Source organism: Mauremys reevesii, linkage group 7 (genome assembly GCF_016161935.1).
Source record: "Mauremys reevesii isolate NIE-2019 linkage group 7, ASM1616193v1, whole genome shotgun sequence".
Lineage (NCBI taxonomy): Eukaryota > Metazoa > Chordata > Testudines > Geoemydidae > Mauremys > Mauremys reevesii.
Window position 1 is genome coordinate 85,238,436 of NC_052629.1, and position 24,844 is coordinate 85,263,279.

General features: G+C 40.6%; 2 protein-coding genes across 3 annotated transcripts in view; one reads left to right on the forward strand and one right to left on the reverse strand.

The window, feature by feature from the left end:
• The window catches only part of ASPN (asporin), a 32,607-nt gene extending 27,540 nt beyond the window's left edge, over positions 1-5,067 (forward strand). Inside the window, exon 8 of the mRNA XM_039480854.1 lies at positions 3,829-5,067. Coding sequence (XP_039336788.1) covers positions 3,829-4,020 — 192 coding nt within the window. The 3' untranslated portion in view covers positions 4,021-5,067. The remainder of the gene's footprint in view (positions 1-3,828) is intronic.
• The window catches only part of LOC120368618 (centromere protein P), a 331,679-nt gene that overhangs the window by 186,792 nt on the left and 120,043 nt on the right, over positions 1-24,844 (reverse strand). The window lies entirely within an intron of this gene.

Consider the following 24,844-nt stretch of genomic DNA (forward strand, 5'->3'; position numbering starts at 1 on the left):
CTCGAATGCCAAAGTTGCCTACCCCTGTCATACAAGAACTGTAGTGCAATCTCTTTGTCATGAAAGTACAACTTACACATGTAGATTTTTTTTTACATAACTGCACTCAATAACAAAACAATGTAAAACTTCAGTGCCTACAAGTCCACTCAGTCCTACTTCTTATTCAGCCAATCGCTAAGACAAACAAGTTGGTTTTACATTTACAGGAGATAATGCTGCCCTCTTCTTATTTATGTCACCAGAAAGTGAGAACAGCCATTTGCATGGCACTTTTGTAGCCGGCATTGCAAGGTTTTTACTTGCCAGATATACTAAACATTCGTATGCCCCTTCACGCTTTGGCCACCATTCCAGAGGACATGCTTCCATGCTGATGAAGCTCATTAAAAAACAACAACACATTAACTAAATCTGGGTCTGAAGAATTGTATGTCCCCTGCTCTGCCATATATTTCATGTTAAAGCAGTCTCCGATGATGACCCAGCACGCTGTTCATTTTAAGAACACTTTCACTGCAAATTTCACAAAATGCAAAGACGGTACCAATGTGAGATTTCTAAAGATAGCTACAGCACTTGACCCAAGATTTAAGAATCTGAAGTGACTTCCAAAATCTGAGAGGAGAAACTGCAGAAACTACAGAACCCGAACCACCAAAAAAGAAAATCAGCTGTGTTCTGGTAGCATCTGACTCATGATGATGAAAATGAACATGCATCGTTCTACTCTGCTTTGGATCATTATCGAGCAGAACCCATCATCAGCATGAACACGTCCCCTAGATGGTGGTTGAAGCATGAAGGGACATATGAATTTTTAGCACATCTGGCATGTAAATATCTTGACACATCGGCTACAACAGTGCCATGAGAACACCTGTTCTCACTATAAGGTGACATTGTAAACAAGAAGCGGGCAGCATTATCTCCTGCAAATGTAAACAAACTTGTTTGTCTGAGCGATTGGCTGAACAATAAGTAGGACTGAGTGGAATTGCAGGAGCTAAAATTTTATATTGTTTTATTTTTTAATGCAGTTTTCTTTGTACTTAATTCTATCTTTGTAAGTTCAACTTTCATGATAAAGAGATTGCACTACAGTACTTGATTTGGTGAATTGAATAATACTATTTATTTTGGTTTTTTTACAGTGCAAATACTTGCAATCAAATATAAATATAAAGTGAGCACTGTACACTTTGTATTCTGTGTTGTAATTGAAATCAATATATTTGAAAATGTAGAAAATATCCAAAATATTTACATAAATGGTATTCTGTTATTGTTTAACAATGTGATTAATTGTGACAAATTTTTTTAATCGCTTGACAACCCTACTAAGTATATTGAGCTGCTTGAGTTTATCACTTTAAAGCATGTTTTCTAATCCTTTAATCATGATCCTGGGCTCTTCTCTGAACCCTCTTCAATTTATTAACATCCTTCCTGAATTGAGGACACCACAACTGGACACAGTATTTCAACAGTGGTAGCATTAGTGCCAAATACAGACGTAAAATAACCTCTCTACACCTACTCAAGATTCCCCTGCTTATACATCCAATAGCAGCATTATCCTGTTGGCCAGAGAGATGCACCAAGATCTTATGTTCAGATGATTGCCTACCATGAACCCCAAATCTTTTCCAGAGTCATTGTTTCTCAGGATAGAGTCCCCCATTGTCTAGCATGGCCTTCATTCTTTGTTCCTAGATGTATACATTTACATTTAGCCATATCAAAACACATACTGTTTGCTTGCACCCATCTTACCAGGTGATCCAGATTGTTCTGTATCATTGACCTGTCCTCTTCATTATTTACCACTCTCCCAATTTTTGTTTCATTTACCAACTATATCACTGATTATTTTGTTTTCTTCCAGGTCATTAATAAAAATAAAAATGTTAAATAGAGTAAAGCCAAGAACCAATCCCTTCAGGACCCAACCAGAAAACACACCCATTCATTGACGATTCCCTGTTTACAAATACATTTTTGAAACCTATCAGTTAGCCAGCATAACTGTTCATTTCCTGGTTTTCAAAATTTTGAGTGTCACTATACTAAATGTTCTGGAAAGGAACAAGGTTAACTGTGTGTTAAAGTTTTTTGCAGGGTAGACTGATTTAAATCAAAGGAATTTAAATCACCAATTTTAATCATTTTTTTCTTTTTCTGAGGAAAGGTTTAACCTAATTGATTGACAACAATTAAAATATGTTGATTTGAAACCAAATATAGCCTTCACACTAAATTTGGTACTTCTTTTTGCTAACCAGGAGACTATACTATGTCTCTACACATTTATGTCACCAATTATATTGCTTAAATTGCTACTCAGATTATTAATTTTTTACTTTTTGCTATGTGAGAAAATTGGAAATAAAGCATTTCTTATTTACTAGATGATTCATTTTATTTGCAATTTGTATCAAGCTCCACTTGTATGGAAATTGGAATTGAACTGAAAATGCACAAAAACATCACTTTTAAAAATTTAAAGTGGAATAGCTATTCCTGATGAACAACCTGTGTGGATGACTGAACGCGATAAATCGATCCCCGCTAGATCGATCACTGCCCGCCGATCTGGCCGGTAGTGAAGTCATACCCTAAGGTGCCACAAGGACTCCTCGTTGTTATTCCAGAATAACTCACCACGTAGACAAGCGCATACAGATCTATGCAAATACATTTTTTGGTTTTCTGGCAATTCTGAAAAGCCAAGAAAAAAATAGTTTCAAGTTGAACCAAAACCAAAAATTTTTGTTATTTCTGGTGAATTGAAAAGTCGAAAAAATAATTTTGCGTCAAACAAAACCTTTATACTGACATTTCAAAATGAAATATTTTCATTTTGAACATTCTAAAGTTTTTTATTTAAAAAACAAAGGGAATTTGAAACAAAATGATGTTTCAAACTGAAAAAAACATTTTGTTTCAGAGATGCCAAAAGAAAGTGCTCTCACCTCAATGAATATGAAGTTTCCCAATGCAAGTACAATTTCCAGAGTACTTCCACTGCCTAGGAGGTTTAGACGGAGAGGTACATGTGGGTAAACTACTCAGCTGATGTACACCTTGGCACAGAGCGCAGAGCTTGGGAAGATGTGTTTAGGGAATGCTAGCACCACAGAGTTCACTTAACGCCTTTGGGTTCAAGTAGTGTGTTTTAAATAACTTCACTCCTGGGGGGCAAGGCTACCTTCAACTTACTCCTCTGAAATTCTTCAGGGCCAGGCTAGCTACTCAGGCTGGTAGTGTGAGAAACAGATTTAGGCCTAAGGCCAGGTCTACACTAGAAACTATGGCGGGGTGGTGTTTTTTGTGACATTACTGTACTGGCAAAAGCCCGAGTGTAGATCCAGTTATACCAGCATAGAAGTGGTTTTACTGGAATTACTTATTTCTTTTTATAAGCTGTGTTTATATTAAGAGGGTTTGCTGATATAGCTATACTTTTTCTAGCATAGAGCTGGCCTAAGTCTCTACGCTGTTTACAGTTAATACAATACACATACTAGTGAATGCACATGTTAAAGGAAAAGGTATATTGGTATGTTATGCATATAGTCAAAGCACTGTGATAACAGGATAATAAATTAAATCTGACAAAATTTTGCAAAATGATGGAAAAATCCCCTTTCTAGTGACCTATTACCACTTGACTTTCAACTGTTGATACTATAGGGTCTTACATCCAACTGCTCTACAGAAAATCCAAATTATAATTTTTGTTTTGTCAGTGACTGCATCAGTATGTTTTTCCCTACTTTCTCTACTAGAGGTTATTACATATTTTTCTCTTTCTTATTCCTACAGGTTGTCTTCCTTCACTCTAATAATATTGCAAAAGTGGGAGTAAATGATTTCTGTCCAACAGGAGGAAGCTTGAAGAAGACATTATACAGTGGCATTAGCTTATTCAACAACCCTGTGAAATACTGGGAAGTTCAACCTGCAACGTTCCGTTGTATTTTAGGCAGAAATAGCGTGCAGATTGGGAATTACTGAAAGTGATACAGAAGTTTGCATATTCCAAAACTATGTTTAAATAGACATGTTATGTTGCTGGTTTTACAATACTTGAAATCTATTGTAAAAGGGAAATTTTACACCCTTTAACCAGTTTACAAAATATTTACACTAATTTAGAGATTGTAAACTAGAAACACAATATACTTTAGCAGTCCTTTGTTTTATCTGATAATGTTAAACTTACATTTTTGAGTAAATTATGCAAAAACCTTGATTTTCAAGGAAAGGACGACTCTTGGAAACTGAACTGGAAACTGTACTTTGATGTTTCCTATTACAGATTTTAAATTGTTTACTTAAATCTACTTACTTTGTTTTTTCCAATACAGAAGCAATGAAAAGCATTAAGTAAAAAAAAAAAAATTCTATCATGACTTTTTTCAGTACTGAAAATATTTTATTTTAAAAAGTGTATATAGAATGCATACAAATGTGCAAACAAAAAATATCAGATGTAGTGTGTCAGATTTTTCACTGGTAAAATAAATTGACTAAGAGAAATTAAAAAGGTATGGTAATTCAAATTTGATGCTGCTCTAGTTCTTCTAATGTCACTAAACCAGATTATATTTAGTCTTTTTAGTTAAATGAAATTGGGTTTGATACCTTAGAATTAAGACCTTAAAAACTCTTAGCTTTTTAGTATTTATTGTTGCAACTCTTAACCATAAAATGTCCATCAGTGTTTTGCTACCAAAATAATTGTATGCTCTCTGAATACTAAAAGGCAGCATTCAAAATTTACCATCTGCTTCAAGCTTATTAGGAGCTGTTATTAAAACCTCTGTAGGGCAGCACAAAAATAGTAACATTTCATATATATATAAACTGTAATCATGTTCTTTACTTTAAATATGATTTTTTACATTTCTGACATCACATAAACCACATTAATAGTAATTAATTATCTAAAAGTTCTCCAACATTGCTGAATATAAGCAGTGTATAATGTAAATGTAATTGACATAACTGCTTATGTTGGATAACATGCAAAATATGAAATACTGACAGTACTGTATAAAATGGATATTTTATATATCTATTTAGTGTATATTTGTTACTCGTATTCATCATAAATTAAATGAACTTAAAGATTACCCTGAAATGTAAGTCTTTTAATAAAAAGGTTGGATTGAAACCAAATTATTTTGTCATGCTTTGGTCTATCCTGTCTGAGTGGAATATTGATAACATATACATCATCACTCACCACTCAGTTTATTATTTTTAAGCATTATTTTTGCAACATACTCCCAGCACACAATTATAAATATTGATACGTATAATTTCTGTAGGTATCTCAACGTAAACTCTTATAGTTCTTTTTAGGCTTTCCTTGTATTATTCTCTGTTCCAGTTCTGCACACACTGAAAATAATTTAATACTATATTTTCTTTTACTAAAGCACCAAGTTCCGTGTTTTCTTTATTTGAAGTTCTAGTGGAAAGTGATGAAGAAAGGTACTGTATGCAAGCAATATTGCAAGGAAATTCAACCGCCCTTTCCCTCTCACTTTTTTCTCTTAGATGATATTCAAAGAGATTATTCACTTTGTTATCTAGAAGTCTTTAGATAAAGTCTTCTAAACATTCTCCACTTAGCACAATTTCTTATTTTGACTTTAACCCCACAGTCTTTTCTGATTGTATTGCACAATTTTTGTGATCAGAAAAGTTTCTGGAATATGGGTCAAAACAAGAAGAAAAGAGAGTTTTTCAAGACAAATGGGAGAATTTATATTTTTTCACAAAGGTAAAAGATAAAATTCAAAGCCTTATTTGTCAGCAAACGATTGCTGTTCCCAAGGAGTATAACATGTATCGGCACTACGACACGATGCACCGTGAAAAATATGATGCATTCACTGGAAAAATCCAAGAGGAAAAAGTTCAGCAACTTAAAGCGGGATTTGCCAAGCAAAGAAATTTCTTTTCGGGGATTAACAAGACTATCGAAGATTCAGTAAGAGCAAGTTTTGTGATAAGCGAAATGATAGCTAAATCATCGCGACCTTTTACAGAAGGCTTATTCGTAAAAGAATGTCTTATGAAAGCGAGCGAAATTTTATGTCCTGATATGAAGAAAGTTTTTGAAGGCATAAGCTTGTCTGCCAATACAGTTGCCTGCAGGATAACGGATTTAGCTCATAATGTGCAAAAACAATTGATTCAAATGGCAAAAGACTTCAAAGCATTTTCAATTGCTCTTGATGAGAGTACAGATGTATCAGATACCGCACAGTGTGCAGTGTTCATTAGAGGTGTAGATTGCACTTTGAATATAACTGAAGAATTGCTAGACTTAATGCCACTAAAGGGTACCACAACGGGACGTGACATATTTCAAGGACTGGAAGAGTGCATTGAAAAAGCTGCACTGCCATGGAACAAACTTGTATCTTTGGCTACGGACGGTGCACCATCAGTGTGCTCTGAAAACGCTGGTGTGGTTGGATTATTGAAGACCAAACTGAACAGCCTCAATATACACCTCTACCTCGATATAACGCTGTCCTCAGGAGTCAAAAAATCTTACCGTGTTATAGGTGAAACCGCGTTATATTGAACTTGCTTTGATCCACCGGAGTGCGCAGCCCCCCGCCCTCCCCCCCCCGGAGCACTGCTTTACCGCGTTATATCCGAATTTGTGTTATATCGGGACACGTAACCTCAAGGTAGAGGTATATCAGGAATTAGCTTCACCAGTATACATTGTATTTTGCACCAAGAAGCCCTGTGTAGTAAAAGTCTACAAATGAAGGAAGTTATGGATGTAGTTTTTAAAACTGTTAATTTTATACGTGCACGAGGGCTGGATCACAGACAGTTCACTTCTTTTCTAGAAAGTAGGGACAGCGAATATGGGGAACTTCTGTATCACACTCAAGTTAGATGGCTGAGTCATGGAAATGTTTTGAAGTGTTTTTTTGCACTTAGAGAGGAGATTGATTCCTCCATGAAAATTAAAAACAAGGAGGTTCCACAGCTTGCTGAATCCACTTTTATCTGCAACCTTACCTTTCTAACAGATGTAACTGATCACCTGAATGCACTGAATTTGAAACTTCAGGGTAGAAAATAGGTGATAACACAGATGTATGACACTGTTAAGTCATTCAAAGTCAAGCTTACTTTGTGGGGGAAACAGCTGACTGCTGGCAATTTGGTTCATTTCTCGACTCTGAAATTCCTTAGGAAAAGTTGAACCCAAATCCTTGAAAGAATATGCAGAGATCATTTCTAACTTACACAAACAGTTTGATGTGCTGTTTAAAGATTTCAAGGTACTTGAACGACATTTTCAACTTTTTTCCACACCATTTGCTGTTGAAATTGACTATGTTGCAGAGGAAATGCAGATGGAGTTAGTGGAGCTTCAGTGTGACACCATTTTGAAGCAGAAGTCTACAGATGTTGAAATTCCAGAATTCTACAGGTTTGTTTCACAAGAAACATTTCCCATGTTATTCTCTGCTTCCGCAAGGATAATGGCAATGTTTGGAAGTACATATATATGTGAACAGTTTTTCTCTTCCATGAAGATTAACAGATCTGTGTTAAGGTCAAGGCTCACTGATGAACATTTGAAAGTTATACTGACATTGGTTTCGTCTCAGGATATCAAACCTAATATTGATGCTCTGGTTGATGCAAAACGCTGCCAGCTAAGTGGCCAAAAATGAAATGACTGTCAAAATTAACACTGACTTTTCACATTACAGTTAAAGAAGCTGTTAAAAAAGTTAATAAATTGACTTTTAATAGCATACTATATTTTAATACTATACTACATTACTCTTTTTCTTCTGCCTACCTCCAGGCGCTTCCCACCGCCAAGCCGCCAACGCTGTTGGTGGCGCTTAGCACTTTCCAGGAGGGAGGGAGGGAGAAGCGGGGAGCCGTGCACTCAGGGGAGGAGGTGGAGAAGAGATGGGGCAGGGGCGGGGCCTCATGGAAGGGGTGGAGTGGGAGTAGGGCCAGGGGCAGTGAGGGGGGTGTCAGTGATGCGGCCCTCCGGCCAATGCACTAGTCCTCATCTGGCCCCCGTGGTCATTTGAGTTTGAGACCCCTGGATTAGAGCATCCTGGGAATGCAACAGGGGGAAGAGAAACGCTGAAATAGCTGAACATTCTCCTATAGCACAATCCTAGCAGGATTTGTCTGAAGGCAAAATTACATCTCATATTCATTGTCACTGCCTAGCTGAAATCTTAATCCAGGCACAGCAGTGAGGGAAAGATTCGGAAGGAATACAAACGACACAGGGATTTTACCAAGGCTTCTAACCTTTCTTCACAGCCCTTAAGACTGGTTGATGCAAAACGCTGCCAGCTAAATGGCCAAAAATGAAAAGACTGACAAAATTAGCACTGACTTTTCACATTACAGTTTTTAAAAAGTTAATACATTGACTTTTAATAGCATACTATATTACTCTTCATTTTTTTCATTTTTGACTATACTTTTGTATTGTTGTATGTACTAGTCCTCATGTACTAGTACATACAACCAATGTACTAGTCCTCATGTGGCCCTCACAGTGATTTCAGTTTGAGATCCCTGACATAGACTTTTCTGCCTAATTCCCTTCTCCCCACATGCTTGACCTCTTCTGACCAATCCGCTCCAACCTGCCTCTGTTAGAGTTCTCTCTCTTCCTTACCCCTGGATCCTCATCCCAGTGTTCTTGCCCAGCAAATCCCAGTTCTCACCTCCACTCTGGTTTTTCATCAGATCTGTCTCTGCTCCTCCCCAACACCACTCCCCCTTGCTCCAAGTTCCTGTCACTTTGCCGAGGCAGCCCCAGTTTCCAACCCCAAGCTCCTCATCAAATCTCAGTCTCACTGCGCCCCCAACTCATAGGCCCTCGTTATCTTCCTCAGATCACAGCCCATCTCCCCCACATGCCAACTCCCATTTTCCCTCCCCCACACCAACTTCCAGTCCCAGGCTCTTTAATCCAATCTACTTCCCCTGTCCCTTGTCCCCTCTGGATATGAATCAGGCAGCTACCTCCTCCATGCTCCCTAGGTCCTGCAGAAGGTCATATCACAGAAGAGAGCGTTTCCCTACTTTCAGTTCTGGTTCCCAGACCTAGCCCTTGAACATCCCACAGCAATCCAGAGCTGCAAATACAGGGCAAGCCCTGCTCAGCCCTGGGCTGAAGCATGTCCACTGCAGACAGAATCTTCAGAGATTTTAGTTAAACTCTAAGAAGTCTCTGCTGAGCATGCACTAACTCTGATTTTTCAAAGGCTTACCACTTGGGAAAAATCAGAGTAGTTTTTTACAGGGAAGGCAGAGAATATATCCCTGACTAAAAGGGTGCCCACCCACCAAATTTCAAGCCCACTATAGCTTTTCAAATAAAAGGTCACTCTAACACAGGCAAACAATGAATTTTTCCCTATTGTTCTCTGAAACAGCGGAATGTTTTAGCTGAAAATCAATCAATCAATCAGCTTGAGGCAGACAGCCAGCATGGGATATTTTAGCCCAAGCCGTTACAATTGTGCAATGTTAGAAGCAACTGAAACCAGAGTCCTATAATGATATGTGTTAGGCAGCCTTAATAATAGGTGTTGCTACCAGCCCCACATATAATAATGAATGGTACAGAGAAGGTAGATGTGGGGCTTCTTTTCTCCCTGTTTCACAACACAAGAACAAGGGGACAGTCAAAGAAATTAAAGGGTGGGAAATTCAAAACCCACAAAAGGAAATACTTTTTTCTCATAAGGCGTAATTAATATGTGGAAATCATTACTAGAGGATGCTGCAAGGCCCAAAGTTTAGCAAGAAAGTTTAATAAGAAAATGGACATTTAAATGGATTACAGGAATATCCATAATTTTAAAAGTTAATGTTAAAAAATTGTGGAAGCAATATTAAACTTCAAACTTCAGGGAGTAAACCAATCTTCTATTTTATACTAAAGTAACTACTGGGGTTAGGAGGAAACATAATGTAGAGGGCAGATTATCCCACATCTGTTTTAAGCAAGTTTGTCTGCAACTTTTTCTTAAGTACCTCAACTAGATGGAACACAGGTCTGAATGAACTAGTATCAGAATTTCTGTTTCCTATTGTTAGTAGAAAGTTTCAAGTATATCTGAGTTAACATAACTCAATTATGTAACCTGTTTTTTGTAATTAGGCATAAGTCTCTATAAGGCAAAGCCTATTGAAGACCATGAAGTCTTACTCTTTGTTGTTACTATTGTTACTCTTCTAATAAATTACTGCTATAACCATTTTGACATTTTAAAATATTTAACCAATATGTGACAGTCAATTGACCAATTATTTTTGAATATGTCACATGCCCAGCCCTACTTCAACGAGATGTCAAACCCCTTTCCTGGGCATGGTAGCTGATTGAAATACACCATAATAATATTGGATATGTTTAAGTGCTTGTTCAGCACATGATACCAAATGGTGGACACAATACACTATGAAGGTTACAATAAAAAAAATGGAGTTCACAATTACACCCAGACTTATCCCACTCTGTTACAAACCTACATATGATAATTTGTTTATCTCTGCACATATAAGAAGAATCTCAAACCCAAAACTCAGTTGTGCCAAACACCTGCAATTATTAATTATTATTATTATTATTATATTAATTCCTGGAGGGCCAAGGGAATAAATTGCCTTTATGTATCACACTTCTAATTAGCAGCTTACTATACACTAGCCCATGAACTACTCAGGACCCAATTTACAAAACCAGCAATGTTTGAAACTAACCAATTCCTGACTAATCCCATCTAGAGCAAAGAAGAAAGATACAGAAAAGTGGGGAGGAAACTGCACTCCCAGCCTTTGTTTGCTCCACAGCTGTAAGCGCATGTGAAAAAGCCGAAGCATGCCTGATGCACATCCTTTTTATCTTTATTGATGCTATTCTGTTGGACCCTGCCAGCAGGGTATCTGTTTAAACACAGGAATCTCTCCCCCACCCACACTTTTATTTAAATATATTTCTGATAATCAGTTCTCCTCAGTCCCGTATTCACCAAACTCCATAAAATTTATCTTGTAGCACACATTTTCTACAAACAACTGTGTTCCTAAAACAGGCTTATAAAAGGACAATAGATCTTTTTCTTTGCTCTTTTTTCTTTGAATTTAACAATTCCTTACAGCACAACAGTTACCAAAATTCCACCAGAGGATGGCAGCCTAATCCCAGTATATCAAGTAAAGTAGTATTTCTGTAGAGAGTTAGAATAATAAGTGAATGCAGTAAAAACACCTATACTCAACTGTACTGTAGCAGTCAAAACAGTATATATCACTTAAAGGCTTTAAGGTCATTTGACAGTTTAGCGTAATCATTATAGAGTACTGGACCAGGATTTAGGAGGCCTAGATTCTATTCCCAGTTCTACCATTAGCCTGCTGGGTGACCTTGAGAAGTCATTTGGCCTCTGTGTCCCAGTTTCCCCGTCAGTAAAATGGGGATACAGATACTGATCAGCCTCCTTTGTAAAGAGCTTTGTGTTCTATTGATGTAAAATGCTATAGAAGAGCTAGGTATTATTATTAATCAAGTAACTACACATTTTTAATAAAACAATACACATTTTTAAAAACCTATTTCAAAATACTGTAAAGTCTTGATTCTAACCTACACAACCAGAGAAATACTGTACACTCAATTTGTATAAACCACATGTGTTATATACAAGTGACAAATATATTTTAAATATTTCAAATATATCTTAAAAGGTAGAACAAACACAAAGTAAATCTATACGTTTTGAAACCCAAACTCCTATGACTAAAACTAATTTATGCTTAAAAAAATAAAATCAAGACCTTTCAAAATTAAGACCAACTTCAGCCATGCCACTCCCTTTGTTCCTCATAAGTACTTGACTTCAGGATTAAAGGCACAGTCCGTTATGGAAAAATAACAGGTTTTTAAATTATATTATTTTACATACAGTGCCTGAGCACTTTTTTGGCAACAGGAGTTCTATATCTAAAGAAATAAGTTAAAAAAGCACGATTTAGCTGATAATACTGCATGGTTTTTGAAACACAGTGCTCTATGCCACATAAGGATAATGAAGCCAATTAGCCAGTGATTACAACAAAAGTAAAAGTAATATTCTCGGTTCTACATGTTATCTCTCAGTCGGGTTTGTACAGGGAGAGCTGCAATTCTGTCCCCTTTGTGAGGACAGCACACTTTCTCAGGCATTAAGTCTCATGTTTTTTACCTATCCTGGGGCAGAATGTCACAATTCTCCCACTCTTAGAAAAGGAGATGGGCTAGAGCAACCTGGGGTGTATCCATCATTATTAAGTTCGCAGGTTCAACTGATCTGAACACATTATTTCTTCCCTCCAGGAGTCTGTGACCAGTGGTGTATAGTGACAGAACATCCATCTTAAAACAAAAGCATTATTTATTTTGTAGTAAGAACAGAGGTCTTAGAAAAAAATGGATTTTAAAATAACTGCCTATATGACAAACATGTCCATCTTAACTAAAGATTTACCATCGCCTGATGGTAAACTGGGCATGCCTAACCTCTTCACAGACCCCCCCAGAGAGGTCCTGTCTCAGTTTGGTCCCCCCAAACACTTGCCACCCCTCTCTTGAGAGGGTCCCTTTTTATCCTGTCAGAGATCTTTTGACCTTCTGTATTATGGGTCCTAGCCATTCCTGGTCTAACTAGTTTTGTAGGCTGGCTGGAGACCAAGGATAGAATAATCAAAGCTAACAGTCTTGACATTGTCCCTTAACCACTCTTAAGTGTTTGCTGATAGGTGGTTATCTGGGGCCATTCTTCTCCTTCCTGCCTATATTTCAGACAGACTCCTACTGAGGTTAATCAATATATTCACTCAGTAATCATCAACTCAATTGTCAGACCAACTTAAAGTATTCACAAATTTACATGGCAGAGCCCTATCCATCAGAGATGGTTTTGTTGATAATTTGAAAATACTTTTTCATTTCATAAGCCACTGCCTCCTAAAGCATGAGAGAAAGGGGATGAAGACTAGCTGGGGTGGAAGTGGGGCAAGGACAACTCTCTCATTTGTTCTTCAGTCTCAGCTTTCAATTAAAAAAACTGTCTAATTATTCTAGTTCTGAAGAAAACCTTCAAAGTATGAAGTGTAACCAACACAGAGATGTCTGCCTGAGTTTGCAGAGAGCCTGAAACAGCAGCATTAATTTATTTAAATGGGAACTAACTTGTGCCAAAGATGATACTTTAGATATCAACAGAACTATTTAACTGCTAATCAAAGCATGTAAAGACATGCCTACACTGGCAGTGGTGTGTAGAGTATGCGTAGCTACATGCTGCAGTGAAAAGCCAGTTATGTCCACACTGCGGAGGCTGGAAGCTTTCCCCTATACTCCCGCTGCCAGACACTTTCTCTAAAGCGGGAAAAGGCTCAGGCAGCTCCCTGTGCAGGAGAAAGGCTACAGCAATGGGGAGTTGCCAGAGCTTTTTCCCCACTGTCTTCCCCATGCCAGAGCCTTTCCCTGCAGCAGAGAAAGGCTCCAGCAGCAAGACATTAAACTGCTACAAACAGCAGCATAAACATGGGAGGCACTGCTTGGGAGTCTCAAGAGCCATGTAGGGTACACACCCTAAGATTTCAGTGTGTCGTTACTTGACTACACAATGCCTCATTGTCTACACTGCTATTTATACCCATGCTAGAGGGGCATGCAGTATATAGTAAATGTACTTTACATGCAACCGTAAGTATAGACATAGTCTCAAAAAGTAGAAGTACCACCATATTATTAAGATATAAACCAACATTTCCCAAAGCGTGGCAGACGCCAAGGACTACCCAGGGGACTGGAAGACCTATAATTAAGATGTTCAGACTTCTAACAGTTCATAAAGATGGATGAGATTGGTTTCATAAAGGCTGTTCAGCTTTTGGATGTTTGGAAAATACTTCTGTAAACTACTACTGTTTTGTCTATATTCATTCTCCCTTAAACTAATCACTTAAAAAGCATTCTCCACAGACATGTTTGGTTAAAAAAAAGGTTCAGATCTGCCACATAGATCCTAAGAAGAAACTTCTCCCATCCACACATATACACAGTGATGAATTACTTTTCAGTTATGTGCTACTGAATTAAACAAAACAGCATTATTTGATATTCAGTAGTTAAATACTAGTCACAAATGTTATTCACTGTGAACAATACCAGCAATTATCTAGCAATAGTCTTGCATCTAGTCTGACCTAGGTCAGATTTGATGATTCGAGTGGATTTTTGACCCTACTACAATCTAGGAGTCTGTGAATATTTCATATTTAATTACAATCTCAGGTAACAGTGATGTCTTCTGGTATACTAAATTATTAAACAGATCTTCCACTTCAATCTTAAAAGACATACCTAATATTGTACTAAATAATTTTGCAACTGTTCTAAATTTAAACTATAAAAACTATGCAAGAGAGCTGGACTCCTTCCCTCCTATAATTCACCTGATTGGAGGCAATATCGAAGTAGCTTACTTAATTTTCTTAACAGAAGTTATGGGTGCTATTGGCTCATTGGCATCAGTAAAAGCTATTTTAAATGTCTAAGAGAAGGTGGGCCAGAAAACTAAAACTGAACAGTGGGCGTCTCGACATCCAGTATTCACTTACAAGTTTTGAGCCATGACCATTTATCCTTATTTTTCCTAATCTTCTTTTTTCCTTTCCAAAGTTTCTAAACACTTTTCAACTTGTCTATGGTTTACACAAATGTTATCCTTATAGTTTTTCCTTTAAAAAATGATTAGGAAGAAACCTCCCTTTTTGTAACAAAAGCATGAATTCTGATCAAAAGTTTTAACTGAAGAGATGGACTACAAGCCATCAGGAACAGTATCCCCAATAACATCACGGCAAACCTGGTGGTTGAACTTTGTACTCACCCACAACTATTTCAGATTTGGGGATAATTTATACCTTCAAGTCAGCGGCAATGCTATGAGTACTCGCATGACCCCACAGTATGCCAACATTTTTATGGCTGACTTAGAACAACGCTTCCTCAGTTCTCGTCCCCTAGCGCCCCTACTCTACTTGCCCTTTATTGATGACATCTTCTTCATCTGGACCCATTGGAAGGAGGCCCTTAAGGAATTCCACCATGTTTTCAACAATTTCCACCCCACCATCAACCTCAGTCTGGACCAGTCCACACAAGAGATCCACTTCCTGGACACTACAGTGCTAATAAGCAATGGTCACATAAACACCACCCTATACTGGAAACCTACTGACCGCTATACTTACCTACATGCCTCCAGCTTTCATCCAGACCACATCACACGATCCATTGTCTACAGCCAAGCTCTAAGATACAACCGCATTTGCTCCAATCCCTCAGACAGAAACAAACACCTATAAGATCTCTAGCAAGCATTCTTAAAACTACAATACCCACCTACTGAAGTGAAGAAACAGACTGACAGAGCCAGAAGGGTACCCAGAAATCACCTACTACAGGCCAGACCCAACAAAGAAAGTAACAGAATGCTACTAGCTGTCACCTACAGCCCCCAGCTAAAACCTCTCCAGCGCATCATCAAGGATCTACAACCTATCCTGAAGGACGATCCCTCACTCTCACAGACCTTGGGAGACAGGCCAGTCCCCGCTTACAGACAGCACCCCAACCTGAAGCAAATACTCACCAGCAACTACACACCACACAACAAAAACACTAACCCAGGAACCAATCCCTGCAACAAACCCCGTTGCCAGCTCTGTCAGTTTATCTATTCAAGGGACACCATCATAGGACCCAACCACATCATCAGGGGCTCGTTTACCTGCAGATCTACCAATGTGATCTATGCCATCGTGTGGCAGCAACGCTTCTTTGCCATATACATTGGCCAAACCAGACAGTCTCTACGCAAAAGAATAAATGGACACAAATCAGACATCAAAAATTGTCACATTCAAAAACCAGTAGGAGAACACGTCAATCTCCCTGTACATTCAATAACAGACTTAAAAGTGGCAATTCTTCAACAAAAAAACTTCAAAAACAGACTCCAATGACAAACCGCAGAATTTGAACTAATTTGCAAATTGGACACCATCAAATTAGGCCTGAATAAAAACTAGGACTGGATGGGTCACTACAAAAAGTAGTTTCCCTCTCTGCTGATACTCACACTTTCTTGTCAACTGTTGGAAATGGGCGACGTCCCTTGATTGCACTGGCCTCGTTAGCGCTACAAAAGTAATTTTCCTCCTTTGATACTCACCCCTTCTTGTCAACTGTTGAGAATAGGTCACTTCCACTTTAACTGAATTAGCCTGTTTAGCACTGATCCCCCACTTGGTAAGGCAACTCCCATCTTTTCATGTGCTGTAATATATATCTGCTTTCTGTATTTTTCACTCCATGCATCTGATGAAGTGGGTTTTAGCCCACGAAAGATTATACCCAAATAAATGTATTAGTCTCTAAGGTGTCACAAGGACTCCTCATTGTTTTTGCTGATACAGACTAACACAGCTACCACTCTGAAGACTGAAGAATGACATTTTATTTTAAATTAAAATACAATGTGGTATTTAGAGAGAGATACAAATAGAAACCACATCACAATTAGGAAAACACATAGGTGTGTGACAATTGTTACATACAGTTATGTAATGCTTCCCTTGTTATAACTTTAAAAAATGTATGACAATAAAAGTAATGATTACTTGAAATGAATGAAAGCATAATAGCACATACCATTTTTCGACATTTGTTTTGTTCAGAAAGGCTTAAAAAAATCTTTTTTTTTTTTTTGTTCCTTTCTGGAGAGACTTGAGGTTTAAAAATGAAGCTGCTAACAGGAAACATATGGAAAAGCTCTGCAGTAAATGAAAAGTTGGCTTGAACTCCATGTGCCACGTATCACATCCCAGTGTCTCAAATAATCTGGTAAGTTAATAACATTCACATTACATGCTCAATGAATCACTTGAGACTGATTATAGCATATGAAATTTAAGTATAAAAACAAGCAGAAAAGCTGATAAATTCTTTTAAAAAATTCCAAAAGTAGCAAACATTTTGAAAAAATATTATCCAGTGCTTCAACTCTCTTTAACTTGCTGGCTAACATAAGCCTTGAAAAACATCCCATAAAAGATTAGCTCAACAACATATGCTGCCAACAGACAGACTTGTTGCTGTTTGTTTATAAAATGTGAACAGTTCTGTACAAAATGTAATATTAAAATTATTAACTATTATGTTGCCAGAGAGATGAGAAGATGCAATGCTTTTATCCTGGAGAAAAGAAATATTCACCAGAGCAACTAAAGTTACTACTCTTCTCATTCTCCTTTTCATAGCATATTATTTACAGTATAAGCAGCAAAGAGTCCTGTGGCACCTTATAGACTAACAGACATATTGGAGCATGAGCTTTCATGGGTGAATACCCACTTTGTCAGATGCAAGAGTATTTACGGTATGTTCACCTACCATTATAAAATGCAAGGAAGTAATAACCTTACAGCTGTAACACCCCAGTTCAGTAAAACTTTTAAAACTTTTAAGTCTCGTTCGAGTCAATGAGATTTAAATACATGCTTAGAGTAAAACATGTTCTTAAGTGCTCTGCTGAACAGGGTTGGACTTGAGAATGTGCTTATTTGTTTTCTTGAATTGGGGCCTAATTTAATTAAGTTTTGTAATTCATTACCACTCCTGTTGTCCTAAACTGGCAAACAGGTGGTCCAGGGGTATGATGGCACCACACCTTAAGCTGGGGGTGGTTCATTGTCTGGCTTGCTGAGGGAAGGGGTATACTGCTTTAAAGGGAGGTAGACACACACAAACTTAGTTGCAGAAGCAGAGCAGATCAGTGTGGTGACACTGACTCATCCCCTAGGGGCCAGAAGAGAAGGGAGTGGATAAGGGGGCTTCTCCCACCAGGCTTGCCCTTTTCCCCCCAGACCAGATGGCAACTGCAGCGGCCTAGCTGGGTATGGGGGCTAGGGCTCTTCAGGCAATTGGGCTTTGGCATTTTGAAGCATACAGAATGTATGTGAGATCCCAGACGGGGAGTCATTGTTAATTTTACATTATATTTTCATTGCAGATGTGGGAGTACGGGCCACACAGACAGTGGTATGGATATGTGGGCACAGCATTATTTACTGGCCACATAGGTAGCGTCCAGGTTGTCTGAGGGTTCACAGCTGAGACTCAGTAATGAAGCAATCCTGAGCTGGCAGAGGAGGGACATGATATCGGACCAGCTGCTGCCCTTGTGTACACTCTGAGGGTCTGACAGTGGGTACCAGATATTGTGAAACAACTAGGAGTACTTGTGGCACTTTAGAGACTAAAAAATGTATTTGGGCATAAGCTTTTGTGGGCTAAAACCCACTTCATCATACGCATGAAGTGGGTTTTAGCCCATGAAAGCTTATGCCCAAATAAATTTGTTAGTCTTTAAGGTGCCACAAGTACTCCTTGTTCTTTTTGCTGATACAGTCTAACAGGGCTACCACTCTGAGATATAATTGTGGTGCACTTTGGGAAAAATGATTTGGGAAGGCGTAAAGGGGTAGCCTTAATGCTTATTGCTAAGAGGGACTTGAGGCAGATCCTGGAATTTTTTCCAGGAGTAAAAATGTTTTGGTTGGACATGCTGCAATGCAGGGTGTGGCAGGGAGCAATGAAGCACCCCCTGTGCCCAGGTTAACAAGGCTAGGAGGATATGAACAGGGAGGTGATCAAATTCATAGGGATCACAGAGGGGTTGGGTAACTTCAAATCCTGATATAGCATATGGGGCACCATTAGTATTCAGGGAGGATGGGGTTCATCTGTCAGACTTGGGCACAGACACATTTTTAGCTGATATTAAAGGAGGCATTAGGAGATGTCTGAGAACCCAGCTGGGTATGTGAGGGAAGAAGCTAAGCTAACTGCTGGAGCTCTTTGTGGTGGATGTCCAGTGCAGGTAGTCCATAGGGAGGGGATATAGTTATCAGATACATGGTTTGGTAAAGGATTTAAAAGGCGTGTTTGTTAAAGGAGTGGAACAGCGGGTGTTTGGGGCGCCTATGGCTGGTACAGCAGGGAGCCTACTCATCACTCCCTTATAACCCACCTTAACCCTCATTCAAGGGGGGGGTGGGGATGGTAAAGTCACAGCAGCGGGTTGGCTGGGGACAAGAATGGAAAAGGGGGGGGTGCTGACAGAAGCCCCCAGGTAGATATTGAAATAATCACAGAGATATTTGCACTGTACACTTGTGTCTGCCGGGTACTTCCAGACATCTAATAATAAAATTGCTGCCTAAGGCCTGGTCTACACTATGTGTTTAAACCGATTTTAGCAGTGTTAAACCGATTTAATGCTGCACCCGTCCACACAACTAGGCCCTTTATATTGATATAAAGGGCTCTTTAAACCGGTTTCTGTACTCCTCCCCGACGAGAGGAGTAGCGCTGAAATCGGTATTACCATATCGGATTAGGGTTAGTGTGGCCGCAAATCGACGGTATTGGCCTCCGGGCAGTATCCCACAGTGCACCATTGTGACTGCTCTGGACACCAATCTGAACTCAGATGCACTGGCCAGGTAGACAGGAAAAGCCCCGTGAACTTTTGAATTTCATTTCCTGTTTGGTCGGTGTGGAGAGCTCATCAGCACAGGTGACCACGCAGAGCTCATCAGCACAGGTAACAATGCAGTCTCCTGAGAATCGAAAAAGAGCTCCAGCATGGACTGCACGGGAGGTACTGGATCTGATTGCTGTATGGGGAGAGGATTCCGTGCTAACAGAACTCCGTTCCAAAAGACGAAATGAAAAAACATTTGAAAAAATTTCCAAGGCCATGATGCAGAGAGGCCACACCAGGGACTCAGTACAGTGCCATGTGAAAGTTAAAGAGCTCAGACAAGCCTACCAGAAAACCAAAGAAGCAAACGGAAGGTCCGGGGCAGGGCCGAAAACATGCCGCTTCTACGCTGAGCTGCATGCAATTCTTGGGGGGGGGGTCCGCCACCACTACCCCACCCCTGTCCGTGGATTCCGAGGTGGGGGTGGTAATCTCAACCATGGCTGAGGATTCTGCGGACGGGGAAGATGAGGAGGACAAGCTTGTAGAGAGCACACAGCACTCCGTTCTCCCCAACAGCCTTATTCCGTCCTCCATGGTAGGACACTTGACCACGCCATGCATGTAGCAAGTAATCTGGTATCATTGCATGACAAAGCCTAGCTGCGTATGGTCCCGGTATTTGCTGGCATTCAAGCAACATCTGCTCTTTATCTTGCTGTGTTATCCTCAGGAAAGTGATATCGTTCATGGTAACCTGGTTGAAATTCAGGAATTTAATTAAGGGGACAGAGATGGGCATTCCTACTGGGCTGTTTGCCTGTTGCTTAAAAGAAATCCTTCCTTGCAGGTAGCAAAGCAGGGGGAGGGGGCGGTGATTGGCGCTGAGCTTTTTCGCGTTTGGCTAGCAGGGATCTTCCCTGCTACCAGCCACAAGGTGCGGGGAGGGGTAAAGCAATCATCCCAGAGAATTGGATGGGGGGAGTGGTTGCTGCTGCTGCATGTTAACAGGAAAGAAGCAGCACTGAACAGGCTTTGCTTGCTATTTGGTAAAGGAGGGCGCTAGATATATGAAGAAGGCTGCAGAAGCCGAAAGACAATGGCTTACCATGACCGCATGCAAGCCGAATTCTGCTGCCCGGACCTGCGTCTGTGAGATCTCTAATACCAGAGCCGCAGGCACTCAATATTAAGATGTAAAATGCGACCTTGTAGTGAAATCACATGTGCTATAGTGAATAGTGATGTTCACCGTGAAAGAGTGTAAGCATTGTTCTGTAAAATGTATCTTTTTAAATACTTCTCTCCATTTTTTCCCTCCCTCATGCAGCTGTAAATTTTTCAAGCCTCCATACTCCATCCCGAAGGCTATCTCAGATAAGGAGGCGGAAAAAAAAAGACAAGAGAAGAAATGTTCTCGGAAATCATGGAAGTGACCCACAATGAAAGAGCTCATCTGAATGAGTGGAAGGACGTGGTATCAAATTACAGGAAAGATGCCAGTGAACGTGAGGACAGGAGGGAAGCTCGAGATGAGAGGTGGCGGCAGGAAGATCAGAGGAGGCATGATGCAACGCTGGGGCTGCTGTGTGATCAAACTGACATGCTCTGGCGTCTGGTGGAGCTTCAGGAAAGGCAGCAGGATCACAGAGTGCCGCTGCAGCCCCTGTATAACCACCCTCACCATGTTCCACATCCTCCTCACCCAGACGTGTAAGAACGCGTGGGGGGAGGCTCCGTGCACCCGCCCACTCCACCCCAGTGGACAGCCCAACCAAAAGGCTGTCATTATTGTGAAATTTTTTTAGTGGCCTTTTCCTTCCCTCCTATCCTCCTCCCAAACCACACCTGGGCTACCTTGTCAGTTCTCTCCCTCTTTTTATAATGAATTAATAAAGAATACATGATTTTTAAACGATGATGACTTTATTTCCTTAAGCAAGCTGTAATCGAAGCGGGAGGGTGGGTTGCTTACAGGGAATGAGTCAATCAAGGGGCGGGGGGCTCATCAAGGGGAAACAAACACAGCAGTCACACCGTACCCTGGCCAGTGCTGAAACTGGTTTTCAAAGCTTCTCTGATGAGCACCGCTTCCTGGTGTGCTCTTCTAATCACCCTGGTGTCTGGCTGCGCGTAATCAGCGGCCAGGTGATTTGCCTCAGCCTCCCACCCCGCCATAAAGGTCTCCCCCTTACTCTCACAGAGATTGTGGAGCACACAGCAAGCAGCAATAACAATGGGGACATTGGTTTGGCTGAGGTCTGAGCGAGTCAATAATGTGCACCGGCACGCCTTTAAACGGCCAAATGCACATCCTACCACCATTCTGCACTTGCTCAGCCTGTAGTTGAACAGCTCCTGACTACTGTCCAGGCTGCCTGTGTATGGCTTCATGAGCCATGGCATCAAGGGGTAGGCTGGGTCCCCCAGGATAACGACAGGCATTTCAGCATCCCCAACTGTTATTTTCTGGTCTGGGAAGTAATTCCTTTGCTGCAGCCGTTTAAACAGAGTAGTGTTCCTGAAGACGCGAGCGTCATGAACCCTTCCTGGCCATCCCACGTGGATGTTGGGGAAACGTCCCTTGTGATCCACCAGTGCTTGCAGCACCATTGCAAAGTACCCCTTGCGGTTTACATACTCTGTGGCCTGGTGCTCCAGTGCCAAGATAGGGATATGGGTTCCATCTATCGCCCCACCACAGTTAGGGAATCCCATTGCAGCAAAGCCATCCACTATGACCTGCACATTTCCCAGAGTCACTACCTTTCGTAGCAGCAGCTTAGAGATTGCTTTGGCTACTTGCATCACAGCAGTCCCCATAGTAGATTTGCCCACTCCAAATTGATTCCCGACTGACCAGTAGCTGTCTGGCGTTGCAAGCTTCCACAGGGCTATTGCCACTCGCTTCTCAGCTGTGAGGGCTGATCTCATCTTGGTATTCTGGCATTTCAGGGCAGGGGAAAGCAAGTCACAACGTTCCATGAAAGTGCCCTTAAGCATGCGAAAGTTTCTCAGCCACTGGGAATCGTCCCAAACCTGCAAAACTATGCAGTCCCACCAGTCTGTGCTTGTTTCCCGGGCCCAAAATCGGCGTTCAATGGCTAGAACCTGCCCCATTACCATCAGGCTCTCCAAAGCGCAGGGGCCCGCGGTTTGAGAGAATTCTGTGTCCATGTCCTCATCACTCTTGTCGCCGTGCTGCCGTAGCCGCCTCCTCCTCGCCTGGTTTTGCAGGTCCTGGTTCAGCATAGACTGCACAAGAATGCGTGAGGTGTTTACAATGTCCATGATTGCTGTCTTGAGCTGAGCAGGGTCCATGCTTGGCGTGCTGTGGCATTTGCACAGTTCACCCAGGAAAAAAGGCGCAAAACGGTTGGCTGCTGCTGCTTTCACGGAGGGAGGGGTGAGGCTGTACCCAGAACCACCCGCGACAATGTTTTTTGCCCCATCAGGCACTGGGATCTCAACCCAGAATTCCAAGGGGCAGGGGACACTGCGGGAACTATGGGATAGCTACGGGATAGCTACCCACAGTGCAATGCTCCGGAAATCGACGCTAGCCTCGGTACATGGACGCACACCGCCGAATTACTGTGCTTAGTGTGGCCGCATGCACTCGACTTTATACAATCTGTTTAAAAAAAATGGTTTCTGTAAAATCGGTATAATCCCGTAGTGTAGACGTACCCTAATTAAACCAGATCCAATGTATCCTGTCCTTTTTCCAGTATAGCCAAACAATGGACTTGACATTATCCGTTGATCACCCAGGGAAAATAAAGCTTCTGTTGCTTCAAAGGGGACACCCATTAACCTAGTTTCAAGAAAGGGATAACTCTTTGCAAAAGTTAGTGGCTGGAACCTGAAATCTTGTAAAGTGCTCCCAAAGAGATCACTACCTTTGAGTGCCCAGCCCATGTTATTTGTAACTCCCTGACTTACTTTTTTGAACTCAAGACCTCTTAAAACAATTTCTTTTCAATGACATCCTTCTTACTATTCCTCTTTGTTATAGTCCCTCTCTTGTTCCTTTCTTATGACATCCTATGAAATATCAGTGACCCAATTTTGACTCATTCCAATTTATGGAGGTAAGCAAAGAGGAGGAAAATATCCAACTATCCCAATACCTCTCCCCTTCTTCTCTTTCTGGATCACTGCCAATTTTGTTTAAGCTTTATTCCCCTATACTTCGGAAAACACAAGAAGACAGAATAATGTCTCCCTTTTCGTGAGACAAAGTGGGTGAGGTAATATCTGTTATTGGACCAGCTTCTACTGGGGATAAGAACAGGAATACTTGTGGCACCTTAGAGAGACTAACAAATTTATTTGAGCATAAGCTTTCGTGGGCTTCAGCTCACTTCTTCGGATGTATAGAATGGAACATATAGAGAGGAGATATATATACACATACAGAGAGCATGAAAAGGTGGGAGCTGTCTTACCAACTCTGAGGGGCCAATTAAGTAAGAGAAAAAACTTTTGAAGTGATAATCAAGATAGACTAGTACAGACAGTTTGATAAGAAGTGTGAGAATACTTACATGGGGAGATAGATTCAATGTTTGTAACAGCTCAGCCATTCCCAGTCTCTATTCAAGCCTAAGTTGATTGTATCTAATTTGCATATCAATTCGAGTTCAGCAGTTTCTCGTTGGAGTCTGTTTTTGAAGCTTTTCTGTTGCAAAATTGCCACCCTCAGGTCTGTTATTGAGTGACCAGACAGCTTAAAGTGTTCTCCTACTGGTATTTGAATGTTATGATTCCTGTTGTCAGATTTGTGTCCATTTATTCTTTTGCGTAGAGACTGTCTGGTTTGGCCAATGTATATGGCAAAGAGGCGTTGCTGCCACACGATGGCATAGATCACATTGGTAGATCTGCGGGTGAATGAGCCCCTGATGGCATGGCTGATGTGATTAGGTCCTATGATGATGTCACTTGAATAGATATGTGGACAGAGTTGGCATCGGGCTTTGTTGCAAGGATAGGTTCCTGGGTCCGCGTTTTTGTTCAGTGGTGTGTGGTTGCTGGTGAGTATTTGCTTCAGGTTGGGGGGTTGTCTGTAAGCGAGGACAGGTCTGTCTCCCAAGATCTGTGAGAGTGAGGGATCATCTTTCAGGATAGGTTGTAGATCTTTGATGATGCGCTGGAGAGGTTTTAGTTGGGGGCTGAAGGTGACAGCTAGTGGTGTTCTA